Consider the following 19138-nt stretch of genomic DNA (forward strand, 5'->3'; position numbering starts at 1 on the left):
TGAAAGCATCCCTTTGCATTAGCAATCATGAAGCGTATCAGTCAGCCAGTACCTCTGCTCCCTTCGCTCAGTCTGGTGACAGGTTGTGTTATATTCATGTTGGTAAGACGCCACTATTGCAATTTTATTTTCTTCACAAACACCTGTTAAGGGTTGGCAAGTGTGAACAGATTTATTTAACACTGCATTATATCTTACATCAAATGTGGTTGCTATGGAGGAAGACGGGAATCTTTTCAGCGTTTGGATGACAGATTAACAGAACCAGAAACTGGGGACTGGTTAACACTAGAGACAATTAAAAGTCCCATCATTTACACAAAATGCATTGTTTTGTTAGAATCAACATCCCAGATAATTACGGTATATTCAAATTGGTTAAAGATGATGTGCAAATAGAACAGAAGACACAATTGCCAAGCGTCCTCACTTTCATTCTGTAATGTTGATATTAAATAAGGTTTTAATAGTTCCCGAAGCTTAAGCTTTCTGCTGAACTTTCCAAAGGTAAAGTCCTTCCATGTAGAAGATGGTACCACGTTGCACAAGTCTTTGTTAGGATTGCGTTATCCGGTCCAGATAATGCTCAAATCAGCATTCAAATGGTCTTTAATTGATTATTCAGCACATGGGGCTATTTTGTTAAAGTACATAAAAGTCACTGTTGTTATTGGATAAATCTGTATATTGCTGCAGAGTGAATGCTGTAACTGGCGGTGGGGCGGGTGCCTGCTGGGGTGTACCGTTTTGCACCCAATGTGTTCTATTTCCATAGGGGACAGGTTTGCACAAATGTGTCTCCCAATTAGGCTTTGCACCAGCCCTGCATTTACTCCTGAGTCTGTTTTCACTGTCACAGTACGTGACGCAACATTGGCAGGCCCTGGCATGCTTGGGGCCATTTTTCATTTTAATTGCACCCGACGAGGTATTTTTATCCTTGGCATTGGCCTTTGTAGGCTGTGTGATAGTCCCTCCTTTTAAACGTCTCTTCTTCTTCTGAATTTGGTCGAGGCTGATATCTGACTGAGAGGAGCAGCTTTCATTCCAGCTTGACCTTGTGGTTAGGCTGCGCAAGGGTAGTGCAAGCCGCAAAGCCTTCCAGAACCTGGTACTACTCCGTCTTGAACTTTCTCCTTCCCAGCGGACGAAAGGAGTGGTTCCCTTGAGCTTAGATATAGTGGTATGTGAACCATGGAGTGGTTTGTATTCCACAATGATAAGACTGGTACACATGGCATTTTGACACACAATACCCAGCTTAAACTCCAACATGCTAATGCTTTTATCTGTTAGGTAATCAGGGCTCAACACTACAATCATTCTTCGACTTCTCTGAATGAACTCAAAGATGGCTTCCATAGTATCTAAAATATGCATAGGGAGGCATGAGGGGAAAATGAAATGAAAGAGGAAGCAGAAAGAAAGTTAAATATTAGCATAAATATACAAAAGCTGAGCAATAACAGTAAATTAGAACCCAAGAACACTGCAAACTGCCAGGGTAAAGAATTGATTAAAAAAGGACAAGAAAAGATTAATTGCAGGAAAGCATAAATTGTCAGCCTTTCATGGAGCTTTGGTAATATTGTGCAGAATAAAAGAAGGAACAAGCAAAAAAACCTTTACAAACTGACCTGTACGTCTACACCTTATCATACACATATCATGACTTGTCCAAAGATGCAGATTGGTCTGAGATCTCCTCCTCCAACCATTAAAATGAACATGTGGAACAATACAGGTTTTAGGCCCTATGGCGTAATCATGGTTTTTAGATGTACTTGTCTAATGTCATATATCCTTTTAAAGTGGACCCGTTCCCATTATTAGAATGGTAAGAAGGGAACTGAGCAAAGTACGTGCGAGTGATAATTATGCAAGGTCAAAATGAACGCACTGCATCGTAAGAAACATTAAAAAAAAACATTTTTTTGAGGAAAATATACTCTAATCTCATTGGCGACAGTTAAAAAAAACTTTTAGAATAAAAAAAAAAACCCTTACCTAAATATAAAAAAATACATAATATTGATGTCAAATATTATTAAATCAATAACACTGTGCCTTCCAGGCAATAAAAACAGAGCAAGCTACGTACCAAAATCAGCTAGACAAAGCAATCAAAAACATAATGAAGCAAACACAGGCCATCTTACTGCAATATTATTTCACAGAGTTTGATTAAATCGCTTCTCATGAATATTCCTCGAACGTTTTTCAGGTACACTGTGAAATCCCACTGCAAATATTCCTTTTTTTTTTGGTGAGGAGCAAACCTTTCGTGTAGAGCAGAATATAACTGGCATGCATGATACGCTACTAGAGAAATGATATCGCAATGCATTCAGCAGCTGCTTGTAGGTTCTGTAAAGGCTAATGATCTATAAGACAGGAAAAGGATTTCCTTTGGGTGAACATAAGGGAGTTAATTGAGTTTAAAGGTATATGAGACATTATAGAATATTTAATTTTACAGTGTAGCTCTAATAAAGTGCAATAGAGGGACATCATTAATCTTATTCATTGCCGCTCTCTGCCTAATTGTTTCTCTTTCACTGAATATTGATGGAAATATGCATATTCAATACCGTTGGCCAAAGGGGACTGGTTTGTTAAGAGTTTTACATATTTAATTCTGCTTCATTGTATTCTAATCTTAAATCTTGATTCAAATTCTGCGTGGCAGGCGCCTCTGCACACAAGATAACGTATTCTCCTGACATTCGTCTTAACCAGAAATTGAAATTGATTCTTTATGATTAGGCTTCTAGAAAGTAAGTTGGAAACTTGCTGGTAGTATACACAGAAAATTCACATACGGAAGGATCAAAACGGATTTTGCATTTAAGAACTAGCTACTAAACACAGAAATGTATTTGCAGACTGGTACAAGCAAAATGTAATAAATTATACCGTTCGGTTACAAGAATTCAACATTAATATGAAATCTTAGGAGACATGCACCCTAATACTACTAGAATATTAATCTAGAGGAAAGGTAGAGATCCAGTTAAAATCAACATAAACAAAAAATATGTGTACAAATAAAGACATCTGGGGTCAGTTTATATTTAAAAGATAATACTTAAAAAAGGGAAATTCATAGAAGTATTAAAAAGTTAATATAAACAGCTTAAAAAATAAATCTGGGTTAAGCGTATAAATCGGTGCCTACAGATAAACCTAGACCCAGGGAAATGAACAGCTAGCACTAGAATGAGAATGCCATGTCAGCAGCTTATGCTGCCAAAAGGTACCTGCAACACATTGCAAATCAATATGCTGCAGGGTCCAGCGTCAGGATAAATGCATTAGTTTTGGCCTCCAAGCACTCTCGTAACAAACCCACAGCAAATATTTTCTTTAATAATAAAGCATTTATAAATACATTCTAAGTTAGACTGACTATGTGCCATTTAAAAAGAGAGGGTCTTCTGCTTACAAAAGTAAGTACTCCTGTGTCCTTCGCAGCCCCCTCAACAAAGAACATATATTAAGGTAGTTTAAGTTGCAATCCCTAAAGCTGTGGAAAACTAAAAAAGCTTTAAAAGCTCCACCATGGCAATCTGAGCGCTGTCTACACATGCTTGCAGAGGGGTCTACTTAGACCCATCTGGAACCTTCAGAACTGAAGCTGACTGGAGGTGAGTATACCCTATAGATGGAGATGTGTTTACCTGGATACATCTCCTGCAAGCCAGAAAGTGAGGTGACAGGGAAAAAGGCAGGGAAGGGCACCATGAAAATGTAAAGGGACTACTTAACTATGATATGCATTAATAAGCATTTGATTAATGGAATGTACTCAGTCGGGAGCATAGTTACTACTATATGTAGAACGTATTGTAGATGTGCATAAAAGAGGTGCCAAAATGTAAAACATAAGGGGGAAAAAATCAGATAGTCCAGCTATATGATTATATTTGGAATATAAAATGCTCACACGGGTAATTCTTATTCTATACAAATAAAGTAGATCAAAGAGATTTCTACAGCAGGAAACTCTCTTGAGGTCAATGAAAAGAAATGTTGTAGTTGCAGCATTTATGAAATGCCGTAGATGTTACCTTCTTTAAATAACTGTTTCTGCTGCATTATTACGCAATAAAATGCATGACACAAAAGGTTTTATCTTTATAACAGGTAACTATGCCGTATGTATTTTTGGTAAGATTTCGGAGTAACCAAGCAGTCTGGTGGAAGGTTCTCCTGATCGGGAAAACCAAGGCACATTAACTATAGAGAATCAGGCCTATCTAAGCCTTTCGGATAGTATTTTATTTGGCATAAACAGACATTTGGTTAACAGCTGCATATTCATTAAAAGTGCAAAACAACATTTACCGGATAAAAAAACCTCATCAATATAGAAGTTGGTTATTTAGCATATGTGACTCGTGTAATGTAATCGTGTGATCCATTACTGACGATACAGTTGCCAAGTGTGGTACTTCTCAACCTGTCTATGTTAGGGTTATTGCATCTCCAAAGGATATTTTTGGACTCACAGTCTGCAGTGTTCATGAAAATCCATGAACACTATGTAACTAACAAGCTGGTCCCTGGAATTGTATAATCCAAAGGCACCGTTTTATTTAATGTCTCTGTGACAAAATAATTCAAGGTATTGAGCAAAGAGGTAGACTGTTCTGTGAGTTTTGCATGCAATCTGTTAAAACAGAAGTGTGTAAAGAGAGTAAATATAAAGAAAATAACGTAAATATGTCAGTGTTATGTTTTACTCGGCAGTTTTATATTTCCATAAAAATGGCTCCTTCTAAAGTTGGCTAAGTGATTAGGGAAGCTGGTCTTAGTAGCTTTCATTTTATTCATTTTGGACGGCTAGAAAGAACTATGTAATTTACTTCTATGTTTAATGTCCTTCAATGATAAATGGCTGTAATTGAAGGAGATGCTGATGGTCTCTGGCGATTGCATCCTTCTAGTCCATCCTGATTTCTATAAGGAGTGCTTCTGAGAAATCAGACTTTGTGTGGCCGTCTACTCAGCTAATTACATGAAATGCCTCACTGACGGCCGTGTAAAGATACAGATCACATGCTGTTAAAAACATGAGTAATGCTGTGACTAACCGTACGATGGCATCTGATTTATGTTATTCTCAGATGGCTGCCTTATAACCAATCCATAATGCATTAAGTCTAAGGGAATGACACAATTAAATGGTGGCCGCTTAGCCGTTTCAGTCTTTTTCTTCCAGCTTTAAAACTTTTAAAACCAATTATATCTTTAGCCACTGTTTATCATATGGATGACCTTATGTTCCCCAGTAAAGTTAATGTACTTTACTATCTGAACTATTAAATGTCTCTGCATTTCAAAAATCAATGGCTATTCTTAGCACTTACAGTAAACTTGCAATTCTCCAGCTTCAGTACATAACCTGCCCCAGTACAATAACATCCCCTCTCACTAGAATTCACAGTCCCTTCATGCCCTTTTCACCTCTCTACCATACACACGTTTCATCATTCCCTCTTTTTTTTGTTCCGAAAAACTCATTTTCTTAAACATACACACTGCAGCCCCGGAAGCAACCCTAAAACATCATGTGGAGGAAGTATTCATAGTACTTCTGAATTGTAAACATTGTCCTATGAAAAATCCAATCTATTACACTTTTTAAGTGTTTCTTTTTATTTTAGGTGGGAGCCTCATTGTATAAAGCTGGCATGCGCATCCCCTCGTACAGCAAATAGATGCAGATAATACTGTTAACACTTCTATCGGCTCACTTGTACTGTAATTTTCTAGAGCTAGAACACTGGGTATTATTTTCCATTTCATTTCACATACTGATGTTTGTCGGACAAAGCTCCATATATGCACTTTCACTGGTTTTGGACAAACAGGGTTTCTTCACAGGAAGGGCCACGTGGAGCTGTTTCCAAAACCTCCCACCAGGGTACTTTGATTTCTCTCCTTTCCATTTAATGACATTCAAAACTGATTGAGCCAATTTCAGCTCTTTGACCTTCTCTTTGTTTTTAATGGGCTTAAACTGAACTAAAACAAGCCTGATGTTGCCCTGGGATGCCATGTTTTCTATTCCAGCTTTTAATTCCAAAAGGGCTTGTGTGCCCCGTAGGACATAGCTGGGACTAATCACAACGAGAAGACGTCGGCTTTTCTTAATGAAGGTCAGTGTCTCATCTGTAATAACTGAGGAGAAAAGCAAGATGTTAGCCGGTTTCAACACAAAGGTGATATATTTACCTAGTAAACTAGTATTTCGAGACATTGACGATGAAGAATCAGATTGGAGAGGACTTATCTAGGACCAACTAGTCTGTATGTCCAGCTGCACCTGTTAATCTTATTTATTCTTCACTGATGCCTTCTTTAAGGTAAAAGCTGTGTTTCACTTGAAAACATCCCTTGCTTACTTCCATGCAGGTCTTGCATGTGTCTGTGCACACACTAAATGCATTCACCCTCAGCAGAAGGTTTGAGCCTGAACTCAGCTTCACTATATCCATGCCAGTGACCGTTCCTTTAATTGATATTCTTAATTGATGTATACATTCTTCAAGTGTTACATTATCTCTTACAGTCAGGGTGAACTGAATGCATCAAGTGCGCTGAAAGGCTGAATAATACGTATGCTTTACATTAGTCTGTCTCTACTTCCAGAAATAGATTATTGTTGCATAAAATGTCTAGACATCTTCCTAAAACTCTATAAGAAAAAAAAAAAGCCAGATGGCCAACTGCAAATTGATGTACTGTATGTTCACAGCTAAAAATATAACCAAACCTTTGCAAAGAATAAGCCAATTGTGGTGCACGTGCTTCCTCTATCTGCCTTAGTTTGGTCTGGTGAATGGTTCATACTGTTAAGGCAGCTTACAGTGTAAGGTTATCAGGTTGCCTTACACAGGAACCCTGTCTCATACAACCTTCTACAAGTTTATATATCACATTGCAAACAATGATATCCAAAAGGCAAGGTCAGAATGCTTGTTACTCATAGCCTTTGTTTTGTACTGCCATATATCACAGAATGTTGCAGCAGGCATTAAAATTCATACATTTAAAGCCTAGCCTCAGGTTAAGGATTCTATGACCATGGACCTCTATCACTAGGAGGAGATGATGTACAGTCATATAACATGGGTGGATATTAAGCATTGTAGTGTAAGTAACTTACTTCCGCCTGGCAGACTATCCCGGTCAAAGATGCACAGCTTGTAGCCAAATTCATTTTCCAGCACTCCTCGCAGGGTCACCAGTACAAACTCTTCTTCCTCTGCGTTTCTTGCATAGGACACATATACGTCATATTCCTTTCCATCTGCCAAAGTTACTCAATGTCAGAATTACATACAGAATAGGGATCAAAATGGCTTGAGAGTAAAATCGGCACCCGCCATGTACTCTTCCCTTACCATGGTAAGGATGACATTTTTTTAGGGTTTTATGTTTCTTGCTACAAATATTATTCAGTTTATGTGTTTGATCATTTGAAGTGAATGCACCTTTATTTACATTATTACAATGTACCTGAACTGGACTACTGACCTTCCTAGGAATGTACATTTTCAAACCAACCATGCTTACCCCCAATAGTTTCATCTGTTCCAAAGTGAGCCCTGTAAAAAAGCACCATTTCAAGCCAGTAGACATGATACACAACGATAAGGCACACAACAAGGAAAAGCGTGGCTCCAAGTCCACATGCCAGCTCTGTGATGTATCGGGGAGTGCCGACTGTAATACAAAAAAAAACATAATTTTGTTACTAATTTTACATCATACAGCCAAGTTGCATTGCTTGAAGACCTTTTTGTACAGTTTTACCACATCTGCAGGAAAAGACTGCGGAATATTTTATATATATATATACGTAACCGAAACGTTGGCCGTGCTGAGTGAAATAAACTAGTGTTTAATGCACTTTACTACAAAGACCCATGAGTGCCCATTTTTCTTTGGTTACATATATCTGGCTATTTTTGGAGCACCCGGGCAAATAAAAGCCTGTGTATATTTACAATATTTCTGAGTGTGCAGCCGCTCCCTTTGGTTTGTATATATATATATATATATATATATATATATATATATATATATATATATATATATATATATATACGCACGCACACACATATGTATGTATCTTTTTAACAGCAGGGCTCAAAGTACCCTTAAGCAACATAAACATACTTAAGTTTATTTAGTGACACATTCATCGATTCAGAAAATGTCAGGCTCCAAATGAACTACTGGAAAAGGGAATACACTATTGTGTAATTGCAAGTAACCCATTACACTAACTGGAAAGAAAACAAATCAAATATATTCCCAGTGCAAGGTGAGGATATGTCATGACAAGGCACATAGGACAAATTTGACACACATCCTACACAAGCATGTCTCTCTGGATAATGTAAAGAGTTTGGATCGAAAACTGGTCTGCTAGGTTTGCAGCAAAGGCTAGCTAGAGGTCATGCAGATATTTGCATTAGGGAGTGTTAATGATGAACGGTGAAATTGGCAAGCTGTGTGAACAGAAGCATACTGATCAGACCAGTGTTTTGTTATGTTGTTAAAATATGTCTGACCCACATAACATTACCGCTTACGGTTCATGACCAGAAGGGCACTCTACTATACACACCGACAGTGTAAAAACTTTTCAGTTAGGGATCCAGAAAACCTAGGAACCAAGCTTCAGGCCGAACGGTCAAATAACTTGTTTTCCCCAAACAATTAGGGTGTTTCCTTCTCCCTGTTAAAATGTGTTATTCCGTTAAAACATTAATGGCCCTCTCTAATATGTTAAGCAAATAAACTTTAGTAGATTTCTCCTTTTATTCTTTCCTCTAAAGGCTTAATCACATAAAATCGTTTGTTTTTTTTTTATGCCAATAACCTATCAGTGCTTGCTTTTATGTTACAAAATTGTGAAGGGTTTGGGCATTCACCAATACTAGGAATAATGCTTCTAATGCTACATTTAGTTATAAATATGTTAAATTCCGCAGAGGTACTTATTGACCAATTGGTCTTCTCCAATCCGAAAATTAAATGAATTGTTTCTGTATATCTTGGCAATAAATCATGGTTGCAAAATCAAATTACTGATGGTTGATCATGTTGCTGTTTTACTGTAAAACTTTACATTTTCAGGGTCATCTATTGCATCTTTGGAAGAAAAGACAATGGAATCCTTGTCAGACACAGAAAGCCTTTTATATTTATGCAGTAGAATAAAACAAGGGCCTGAGCCATTAGTTTTCATGTAACCCTCAAACGAGCGTTTAAAAATTAATGTTGCATTATAGAAACATTTATGATTGTATTGATGAAAGAAATGATGAACATTGTTACAGCCACAGAACAAAAAAAAACAAAAACCCACATGATTTGTGCGACTGAAAAGAACAGTTCAGTTCAGGCAGGCATGGTGGCTGTTACCTTTCTCTTTGACAATTGCTTGCCTGGAGACTGTCCCAAGGCTATTGCTTGCAGTACAGGTATAGTTGCGCTTTAGATCCTCGGGAGTTATGCTTTTGATGTGCAGAAGCTTCACCATGGTTTTAGCACCAGCAATGTCAGGAATCGTGCTAAAATTTTTAAAAAATGCTTGCGGTAATGAACGGCAAGAAGCTCACCTACTACGTTGCAGCATTCAGAATACAGCAATGTACATATACCGTTTTAGTTTTACAAAGACTACATGGGAAAAAGTAATTTTTTAAATAACATATTTTTGTTGAACACATTAAGTACTTTTCAAGAAACACATTCTTTACATTAATTACTTAATAATAATAATAAAAAGTCCTTCTTTCGGTGTTTTTCAGAGTGTTTCCATAACAAGCGTTCTACAGATCTGCTGTACCTCTCTCTTTCCTATCCCTGCCACTCCACTTGTCTAGCAGGCTACATGTATAAGAGATGGGGCAGCACCGGATACAATCCATTTTAGTTACCGTGTAGTGACATTGATTCTTGGTTCAGTATTTTCTTCAATATTCTTTCCATCCACTATCCACCAAATATCAGTATGAGAATCCTTCACAAAAGAAAAGAAAACTTCACATGGAATAGACATGTCTTCCCCTAAAGAAAAAGATGTGAAATACACCATTAACCGTCAAGCTTCAGTGCTCACATTATATACACATCATTGTGGGACGCAGGCAATCAGGAGGGGCAGTGTCAGAATAGCGAAAATGTTTTCTCACTCTAGCTCAGGCAAATGCTGGAGGGGTGATGCAAGTAGGTAATCTATGCTACATTTGGTGGATCTGTGCCAGTCTGATAAATGTGGGCAAAAATACTCTGCATAATTAACATTTTGGAAATCCCTGTACATTGTACTCCCAGGAACGTTCTCCTGATGTTTCAACAGGGTGTCGAAAACTGATTATGCAAATCTTTATAGGAAGTCTTACATGAAATTGGAAACAAATGAATCCTCCTTCAGTGAATACTACAATTTGGTGTTTTCAATATCAATAAGAGATATAAAGAAACATCCTTCAGTAGTCTAATCATACAGAACAGTGGTCCGGGTAGATCTATTACATTATGTCTAACAGTCTGGAGCATCAATGTAACAGAATTCCCAGGGAGACAAGGGGCCAGGTTATCAAAATGTCTTATATCTGTTCTTGATTTATCGCACAACCAATGTTTATATAAGATATTGAGATTTTTGGTAGTGTAATTTGATTTTTGGACACACATTGTTAGATTTGAAAAGTGCAGATATTCCACATTCCACATTTTAACAGATAGCTTATGTTGTTTAACCATATATTTGTGTTTGTTTAGCAGAGCAGTATACCTTCACTCTACAGATGTAGTATTTAAATCAAATTAAATGTTGGTGGGACATTAGTAATATTTACATACCCGGTGCAAACTCATAAGTAATTTGATCACTTGGAGTTGTAATAGATGGTGGTTTTGAAAAAGAAGGTGAACCTGCAAAATAAATAAATATATCTTCAGTCCACACACCAATAGGGGAATAAAAATACCATATAGATTCCAAGATCTATATATATATATAAAGATTCCTTTACCGATGACTTTAACGGCGCTGGTCCTGGTGAGGTTATACAATTTTCCATTCTCTTCGTATGTCGCAATACATGTGTAGTTGCCTTCATATCGCTGCCTTACTGATAGAAATGTTAGGTTGAGACCTTTGGGAAATCTTTCAGTGAAACCATCGACTAACTGACAAGCCTGATAAACAAACAACACAACAAATAAAGTATATCATATATAATATACACACATACAGATGCTACTGGATGGGAATGGATTGGAGCAATACTAGACGACATTATCGGTACAATCATTTTGGTATTTAAAATCAATTAACAGGCTGCAATTTATAAAATGCAATTTTGCTAGATCTAGTAATTAAATTACCTCTAAGTAAATCAAGCAAGAAGTTGAAAGTAAATCGCCCAAGAAATGGTGGCCTATGTGTAACGTTTTATGGTAACCTATAGTAAGTGAAGTTAATTATGCAGTGTCAGGAAAATTATCTTTTAGTGGGTATTGGAGACCCGCTTCATTTATTTGACCTCTAGATTTTGATACGAATGGATTCTTTGGTTACAGCACTCTCAAAGAAACTATGCATAATGCACAATCGTACACTAAAGCAGTATACAACTTCTTCTATTGTAAGGAATACCTTTATAGATAAATTATCTAAAAAGTGGGTAGTTTGTCCTTACATAGACAAAACAGATGAGTAGTCTCATAATATGCAGATATATATATATATATATATATATATATATATATATATATATTTCAGAACACACACACAGTAGCTACAAGTGCTTGGGTTTTATCATATGTGCGTTTTCCAAACAAAGTATGCATGCATGTACTAAATAAAAATGATCTACCCAATAACAGAATAAATTTAATTTAGCTTTTTTGGCTTCACGGGATGTTCTAATATAGTGGGACAATACAATTTTGTATGTTGCCAGTGCTTTGATATTGTCATATGGAATATGAGCGCACAAAACGTTTCTCCCACGTGTATTTCTTTACTACATATCCTTCCTTACCAGGTACCAATTTACTGTTGGAGTAACATTGGCAGGGAAATACCCATCAGTGTCTGGGCAGGTTAGTATCTCTCTGTGTTCCAAGGGAAGCTCCACTAGAAGAGGTTTCTCAGCTTGGCTCACACAAGAGCTTGGATCTTTCCTAAGAACTTCCAATGGAAATGCAACCCGGCTACAAAAAGTAGTGTTCCTGTGGAAGACAATAGTACTGAGGTAAGGGATTTTTGGAGGATTTTAGTCAACATAGTAGTAGTTGAATCATATATTTTATAGTCTCAGCATTTGTAGACATGCTTTTTCTGTTTCAGGCAGATCTGAGAGGATTGTATTCCATTTATACAATAACTCCATGCAAGTAAATGATCTTTCACTAAGAAAATAGAAAGATAGGATCCTAAATGGAACATTTATATTTGAAATGCAAGGTTGCCTGTTCTGTACACTCCAGTTGTCTACATAGGTGCTTAAAAGACAGAGCATGGTTGATGTAGATGTACAGCATCCTAGTCTAATACTAACCTTTTGTCACGGCCATGCTTTTTACATTTTAATATAGTTGCAAAAGTATATGTTTGTCGCCGTATAACATAATATGTAAATAGCAGTCAATGAAGAAAAACCATGGAAGACTGTTCTTAGTGTTTATTTCTTAAAGTGACACTATCACTAAAAAACCTTTTGTCTGAGTACATTTACTACTTTAGTGCAATTCAGCATGATTTATAAAGCAATTTTTTAAAATATTTTTCATTGTGCTTGAATGTTAAATGGTCATTTTATTACCTTGTGCTATACAAAGAGGTTGTTAGGTTGAATGGGCTCACACACATTCAGTGGCAAGAAAAAGTAAATGAACCCTTTGTAATTACCTGCTTTTTTTAATTCATTGTTCATAAAATGTCATCTGATCTATATCTAAGCCACAATTATAGACAAAGACAATGTGCTTTAGCTAATAACACAAAAACAATGATTGCCTTTCATGTCCTTATTGAACACATCCATTAAACCTTCACAGTGCTAAGTGTATCCTTGGACTGGTTGAACCTCATTTGGCAGCAATATTCTCAAACCAGTGCTTCCAGTAGCGGCAGATTAGACCTGCAAAACGTTCAGGAGGGATTTGAGACTGTTCTTCCTTACAGAACTGCTTTAGCTCAGCCATATTCTTAGGATGTCTGGTGTTAACGTCTCTCTTGATGTCATCCACAGCATCTCTAATGGGTTAAGGTCTGGACTCTGACTGGGCAACTTCAAAAGACGGATTTCCCTCTATTGAAACCATTCTGTAGTAGATGTAATTTGATGTTTAGGTTAATTGTCCTGCTGCATTACACAACTTTTCCTGAGCTTCAGCTGGCGGACAGCCACCCTGACATTATACTGTATTATACCTTGACAAGCCTTGGAATTAGAAACAGAAAATGACGGCAGATAAGAACCAGTAGGCTCATCCAGTCTGCCCAACTTCTGAGTACTGTCCTTTAGTACTTGCCCTTATCCTATATCTAGCTTGGCCTTATGCCTATCCCATGCTTGCTTAAATGACTTTACTGTATTAACATCTACCACTTCTGCTGGAAGGCTATTCCATGCGTCCACTACCCTTTCCGTAAAGTAATATTTTCTGATGTTACCATTAAACCTCTGCCCCTCTAGTTTATGGTTATGTCCTCTTGTTGTGGTAGTATTTCTCCTTTTAAATAAACTATCTTCCTTTATCTTGTTGATTCCCTTTAAGTATTTAAATGTTTCTATCATATCCCCCCCTGTCACGTCTTTTTTTCCAGGCTATATAGGTTAAGATCCTTTAACCTGTCCTGGTAAGGTTTATCTTGTAATCCATAAACCATTTTAGTAGCCCTTCTCTGCAACATTTCTATATCCTTCTGGAGATACGGTCTCCAGTACTGTACACAATACTCCAAGTGAGGTCTCACCAGTGATCTGTACAACGGCATGAGCACTTCCCTCTTTCTACTGCTGATACCTCTCGCTATACAACCAACAATTCTGCTCGTAATCCCTGCTGCTCTACTGTATTGTCTGCCTACCTTTAAATCCTCAGAAATAATTACCCCTAAATCCCTTTCCTCACACGTTGAGGTTAGGACAGCATCAAATATTCTATACTCTGCCCTTGGGTTTTTATGCCCCAGTTGCATTACTTTGCATTTATCTACATTAAATGCCAATTGCCACAGCTCTGACAATTTTTCCAGTTTACCTAGATCGTTTGCCATTTGGCTTCTTCCTCCAGGAACATCAACCCTGTTGCAAATTTTTGTGTCGTCAGCAAATAAACATACCTTTCCATCAAGACCATCTGCAATATCACTAATAAAGATATTAAAGAGAATGGGTCCAAGTACAGACCCCTGAGGTATCCCACTGGTAACAAGACCTTGTTCTGAATATACGCCATTGACTACAACCCTCTGTTGTCTGTCACTCAGCCACTCTCTAATCCATTCAACAACATTGGGATCTAAACCCAGAGATCGCAGTTTATTTAGAAGTCTTCTATGTGGGACAGTATCAAAGGCCTTACTGAAATCCAGATACGCAATGTCTACTGCACCACCTTGATCGATTACTTTAGTCACCCAATCAAAAAAATCAATAAGATTTGTTTGGCATGATCTTCCTGAGGAAAACCCATGTTGTTTTTGATCTTGAAACCCATGTGACTTCAGATGTTCAACAATCCTTTCCTTTAACATTGGAATTGTTTTCCCCTTGATGATTGGCAAGCTGTCCAGGCTCTGAGGCAGCAAAACAGCCCTAAATCATGATGCTTTCTCCACCATTGGCATGATGTTTTTTTGTAGGTATGCTGTGTCCTTTTTACATCATATGTAGCGATGTGTATTCATCCTGAACATTTCAATCTTAGTTTCATCAGTCCTCAAAACATTTTCCCAGTAGCATTGTGGAGTGTCAAGGAGCTCTTTTGCAAACTTCAGGTGAACAGCGATGTAAAATTAGAGAGCAGTGGCTTCCTCTGTGGTATCCAGCCATGTATTTCCAATAATTCTTCTTGAGAATAGCATAGTATCTCTAAAACACAACTCCAATGCACTTTCATTGATTGGACTCCAGGTTTGCTAACTGTTGACTCCAATTATTTTTTGTTGAAGTGATTAGCTTAGGGATTAGTTTAGGGATTCAACCCACACTGTGAATGTTTGAATGATTTACTCAATATGGACCAGAATTTTGTTCATTCATTATTGTAACTCGGATGAAGATCACATCATATACGTATAAGAAATGTATACATAAATGCTGATAATTCCAAAGAGTTCACTTTTTTCTTGCCACTGTATTAGGAGTTATTCTGGCACCCAGCTGTAAAAGTGGACTCCATTACAACAGTGAGAAGATCACTTTTAAACTTTGCACCAGAATTGCATTGTCTTTATAACTGAATAGACATTGGCAATATTTGATAAACCCAACAAACATGCCATTCCTGCCTTTAAAACCTCACCACATCCATTTAAAATGTCTTTGTGCTTTGCAGGTAAATGTTTTGTTATCTGTTTTATTGAGTCATGTGGAGTTAGATTGAAGCATGTATTATCAAATCAGTAGGAAGAGGTTTTACCCCAAGTTCCTTTTCGAATGTTAACAATCACCTTGATGATGTCCTAAAAAAACAAGCAGCCTCAAGTGTTACAAAGCATGGTTTATTTACCAGGGCGGTATACAAGATAAGAGCAAAGCAATCTTAATGAATCTCACTATATCCTTAAGTAGAAAGAGCACTTAAAAGAAAATCAATTTAACCTTATCGAATAAAATGCCTTCATTTTTAGCTTGTCATCGAACCATTTAGAATCTAAAAGTATAGCAATCAAAACAAAAACGCACAATTTACCTGTGTTTATACGTGTGTTGTATATAACCCACGTAATTGGAGTCTAGTTTACAAACTGTTGGACGAAAGCAATTAACTCACTGGCATCCCAATGTAGTGTTAACTTGTTAACTCACTATCACACTGCCCTGAGCTCTAGAACAGTTCAATTACCTGGCAAAGAAACTCATTTTTATGATCCTCTGCTTGACAGTTAGCCTCCTCTAACAAGGAAAACACTGCTCTTGCTAATGGCAAAAATCAGCCTAATAAGAAACCCAAGTGTGGCACTTCTATACAATCCTTACGTACAAAGCTTTAGCTGAAATCGCAAGACAAATGTGGTCATTAGTAGCTGACGCATACATTTCCATTGCAAGACAAGAAATGAAAATTCCTTCTTATGTAGTGAAACTGCTGTATTTTATTCTGCTGAACCAAATAAATAAAAAAAAAACAGCTGTTTCACAAAACCATTTTAGAAAGAGAATCATTCGATCAAAAAATTTCTTTAGATGCATCTCCAGGATTGACCAGAGCTGAAGCTATACAGTCATATCCTACAAAGATTAGGAGTGCTGTAGTCACAATACTACAATTTTATGTTGCAAAATGGGGGAATTTGGTACTATATATTTCTCTGGGAGAAATCCAAGCTATTAAATACATGTAAAGCAGTAAAATGTTTGGGTTCCCCGTAACTGAATTAGGCCCCTTGCTTGCTACCCTATACTGACGGAGGACAGTGACTTTCTGAAAATAATCATACCCTGGCTTTAAGATATGCCGCACAATAAAACTACCCCTGGCAGAAGAAACACAAAGGGAAGGGAAACAAAAATCTATATCTGTAAAAGACACTGTCTTTGTACAAAATATTACTGCTGCTTAGAGTCACTCTGGTCAAAGCTGTCATAAATGCAAAATAATGATACATAATGGAAACCAAGTAGTTGAATTTTTATACACAATGCTAAAAGATCAAATTATTGCCTTTAATGTACTGTACTCACAGTATAGTCTAGGATTACAGAAACACAGAGCAACTTTGAAATTACCTCAGCATGCAGGTATAATTCCCTGTATCGTTGAGAAGAGCAGGCCTGAACCACAGAGTGTCCTTATCTTTATTGATCCTATTGTCTGGCAGACGTATGTTAATTGGCTCCTCTAGGTCTTTCCCTTGGCCTGTCCAGTACCACATCAAGGTTAGACCCGCAGAATGTGCTGTGCTATAGTTATGTTTCAGGAAGTCCTGGAAGAGAGGGCATCTGATGCGAGCAGGTTCTCCCTCATAGACTTGGATTAGCTTCATGGTGTCCACTCCCCAGTCATCGCATCGTTCTGCAAACACAAGTGGGATGTAAGGTAAAGCCACCCACCCAACAAGTATAACGAGTCAAGGACACAAAAGGACGAATGCAAGAGAAGAAAAACAATATAGAGCTGCAGCGGAATGACTGTGGCTGAAGAACTTCACCACTGATTGGCTGCTTAAAGTAGCAGTAAAGTGTTCACACTGAAATCAATGGGAGCTCTTTCTTTGCATTTGCCGGAGAGAGGGAGGTGCAGCACCGAAGCTGACCGATGGCGAGTATACCACGTTCTGCCAAACCCATCCCCTGCCCGGCAAATAGCTGCATGACAGCTGGTAGGAGGCAAATGCATATGGAGGAATTCCCAACATGCAGAATCCCCCCATGCATTTGCAAGGGGTACAACACAAACAATTCAACTCAGCTGGAGAGCCTCTTCAACACACACACACACACACACAAACGTCTTATTTATAAACAACAACCTTTTTCTCATCTTAGCATCTTGTTCTGAAAACAAATCATTACTGGCTATCTAACTTCAATATAAATAATGAGATCTTATCTGAAAAATGAATACAGAAGGATATGACTCAGTAACATTAGTTCTGAACAAGTAATCAGCTGGCTGTCTTAAAAATTACACAATGAATTGTATGCTTGTCCATCACAAGTCATCCCTTATATAAATCTACATCGATTTTGGTACATGTTTAATTTTCTCCTTAATCTACAGCGTGAAGGTTACTTATATCAACAAGCGGCTTTTCCAGTTTGCCTATTATATACTTTGACAGAGGTCGGTAAGCTATGGATGAATAGCTGCATAATGGACTGTCTGAAATGCTCAGGTATTTATATAGATAACTTGAATTATACTTTGGGTAGGCACCATATTTACATTTCTTAATATACCAACGTGGGGAAGCCATAGAAGAGCTGGGCAAACTCCAGGGTCATAACATATCTAAAGAGAGACAGGGTATGCATCTAAAACTGGATTTCTATTCTAAAATGCCCAACATGCCCCAGGAGTCAAAAGTCTCCTTGCGTTCTTGGCTACATATCCTACCCCTGCCAGGGCTGGTAAGGAAAGAAAAAGTGAGAGGAAAAACTCCAGTTTTGGGCACCCACAAACATGCTTATCCCAGATGTAAATGCATAATGTACTGAAAGCTTTGTATACCACAGAATGGCAGCTTTTAGTGGCCTGCATCTCTGAGGAGCTGTAAGGTACGTCAGGGCACATGTCTATGTACTGCATCAACTTCCAACATTTGGACACCTGTCATACCACAGTCAGGCTGTGAATACGGCATCTATATTCGCATTTACTGTCAAACGGAATTGTTAATGCCCCAGATTTGTATTTGTCTCTAAAAAAAACCATTGTGCAGCATGTAAATAAAAAAACGATCAGGCTGCTTAATAACCACAGAACTCCTATCAATCTTCAGTTGGCAAGGGAATCCTTTTTGGTCTGTGCAGCAGTTCTCTTAGCAGAATCGTCTCTGGAGAAAGGGCAATGATTCTACTCTACTGCAGTGCAATTGACAGGTTTCCATTATCCGACTTTCCCAGGCTAGTGACTGACACAGACGGAGGGGACACAGGAGTTCATTCCGAAGTGTCATAGACAGATGATGCCGATGGGGTTTAGTGCACTGCTAAGCCTCTGGTGTCACATCCAAGCCACTTGATTCATGTGTAGACACAGCTACATGTAATTGTTAATAAGACAGACTGGTTGTCAGTGACAGAATGCTAATGACAGCACAAACCGCAGTTTGCTTATCTAAGAGCCATTTGCTCGCATTTAAACTCGCTATACTTAAGAGTCTGATTAAGAACAAGTCCCATTTTACTTTCTATAGCAATAACGG

The 19138-nt window shown here is 37.8% G+C and overlaps 1 protein-coding gene across 1 annotated transcript; it reads right to left on the reverse strand.

Moving 5' to 3' along the window:
• Positions 1-642: 642 nt before the first annotated feature.
• LOC149282209 (interleukin-1 receptor accessory protein-like) lies at positions 643-18574 on the reverse strand. Its single transcript, XM_089498529.1, has 10 exons — positions 18550-18574; positions 16998-17283; positions 12078-12267; positions 11064-11229; positions 10891-10962; positions 9963-10092; positions 9445-9593; positions 7585-7734; positions 7175-7318; positions 643-1367 (listed from the first exon to the last, which is right to left on the reverse strand). The coding sequence occupies exons 1-10, from the start codon at positions 18572-18574 to the stop codon at positions 643-645; spliced, it is 2037 nt and encodes a 678-aa protein (XP_089354655.1).
• Positions 18575-19138: the final 564 nt, after the last annotated feature.

The sequence above is a fragment of the Sceloporus occidentalis genome, unplaced genomic scaffold (genome assembly GCF_023333645.1).
Source record: "Sceloporus occidentalis isolate IW3139 unplaced genomic scaffold, rSceOcc1.0.p SCAF_121, whole genome shotgun sequence".
In the NCBI taxonomy this organism is placed as follows: Eukaryota; Metazoa; Chordata; class Lepidosauria; order Squamata; family Phrynosomatidae; genus Sceloporus; species Sceloporus occidentalis.

Excerpts from the sequence above, each read along its gene's own strand:
- LOC149282209 (XM_089498529.1), bottom strand. The coding sequence starts at position 18,574 with ATGCCGTATTCACAGCCTGACTGTG. Across the intron at positions 9,594-9,962 it reads AGAATCAATGTCACTACACG|CACGATTCCTGACATTGCTG; the intron begins GTAACTAAAATG and ends TAAAAATTTTAG. Across the intron at positions 7,319-7,584 it reads AACAGATGAAACTATTGGGG|ATGGAAAGGAATATGACGTA; the intron begins GTAAGCATGGTT and ends TAACTTTGGCAG.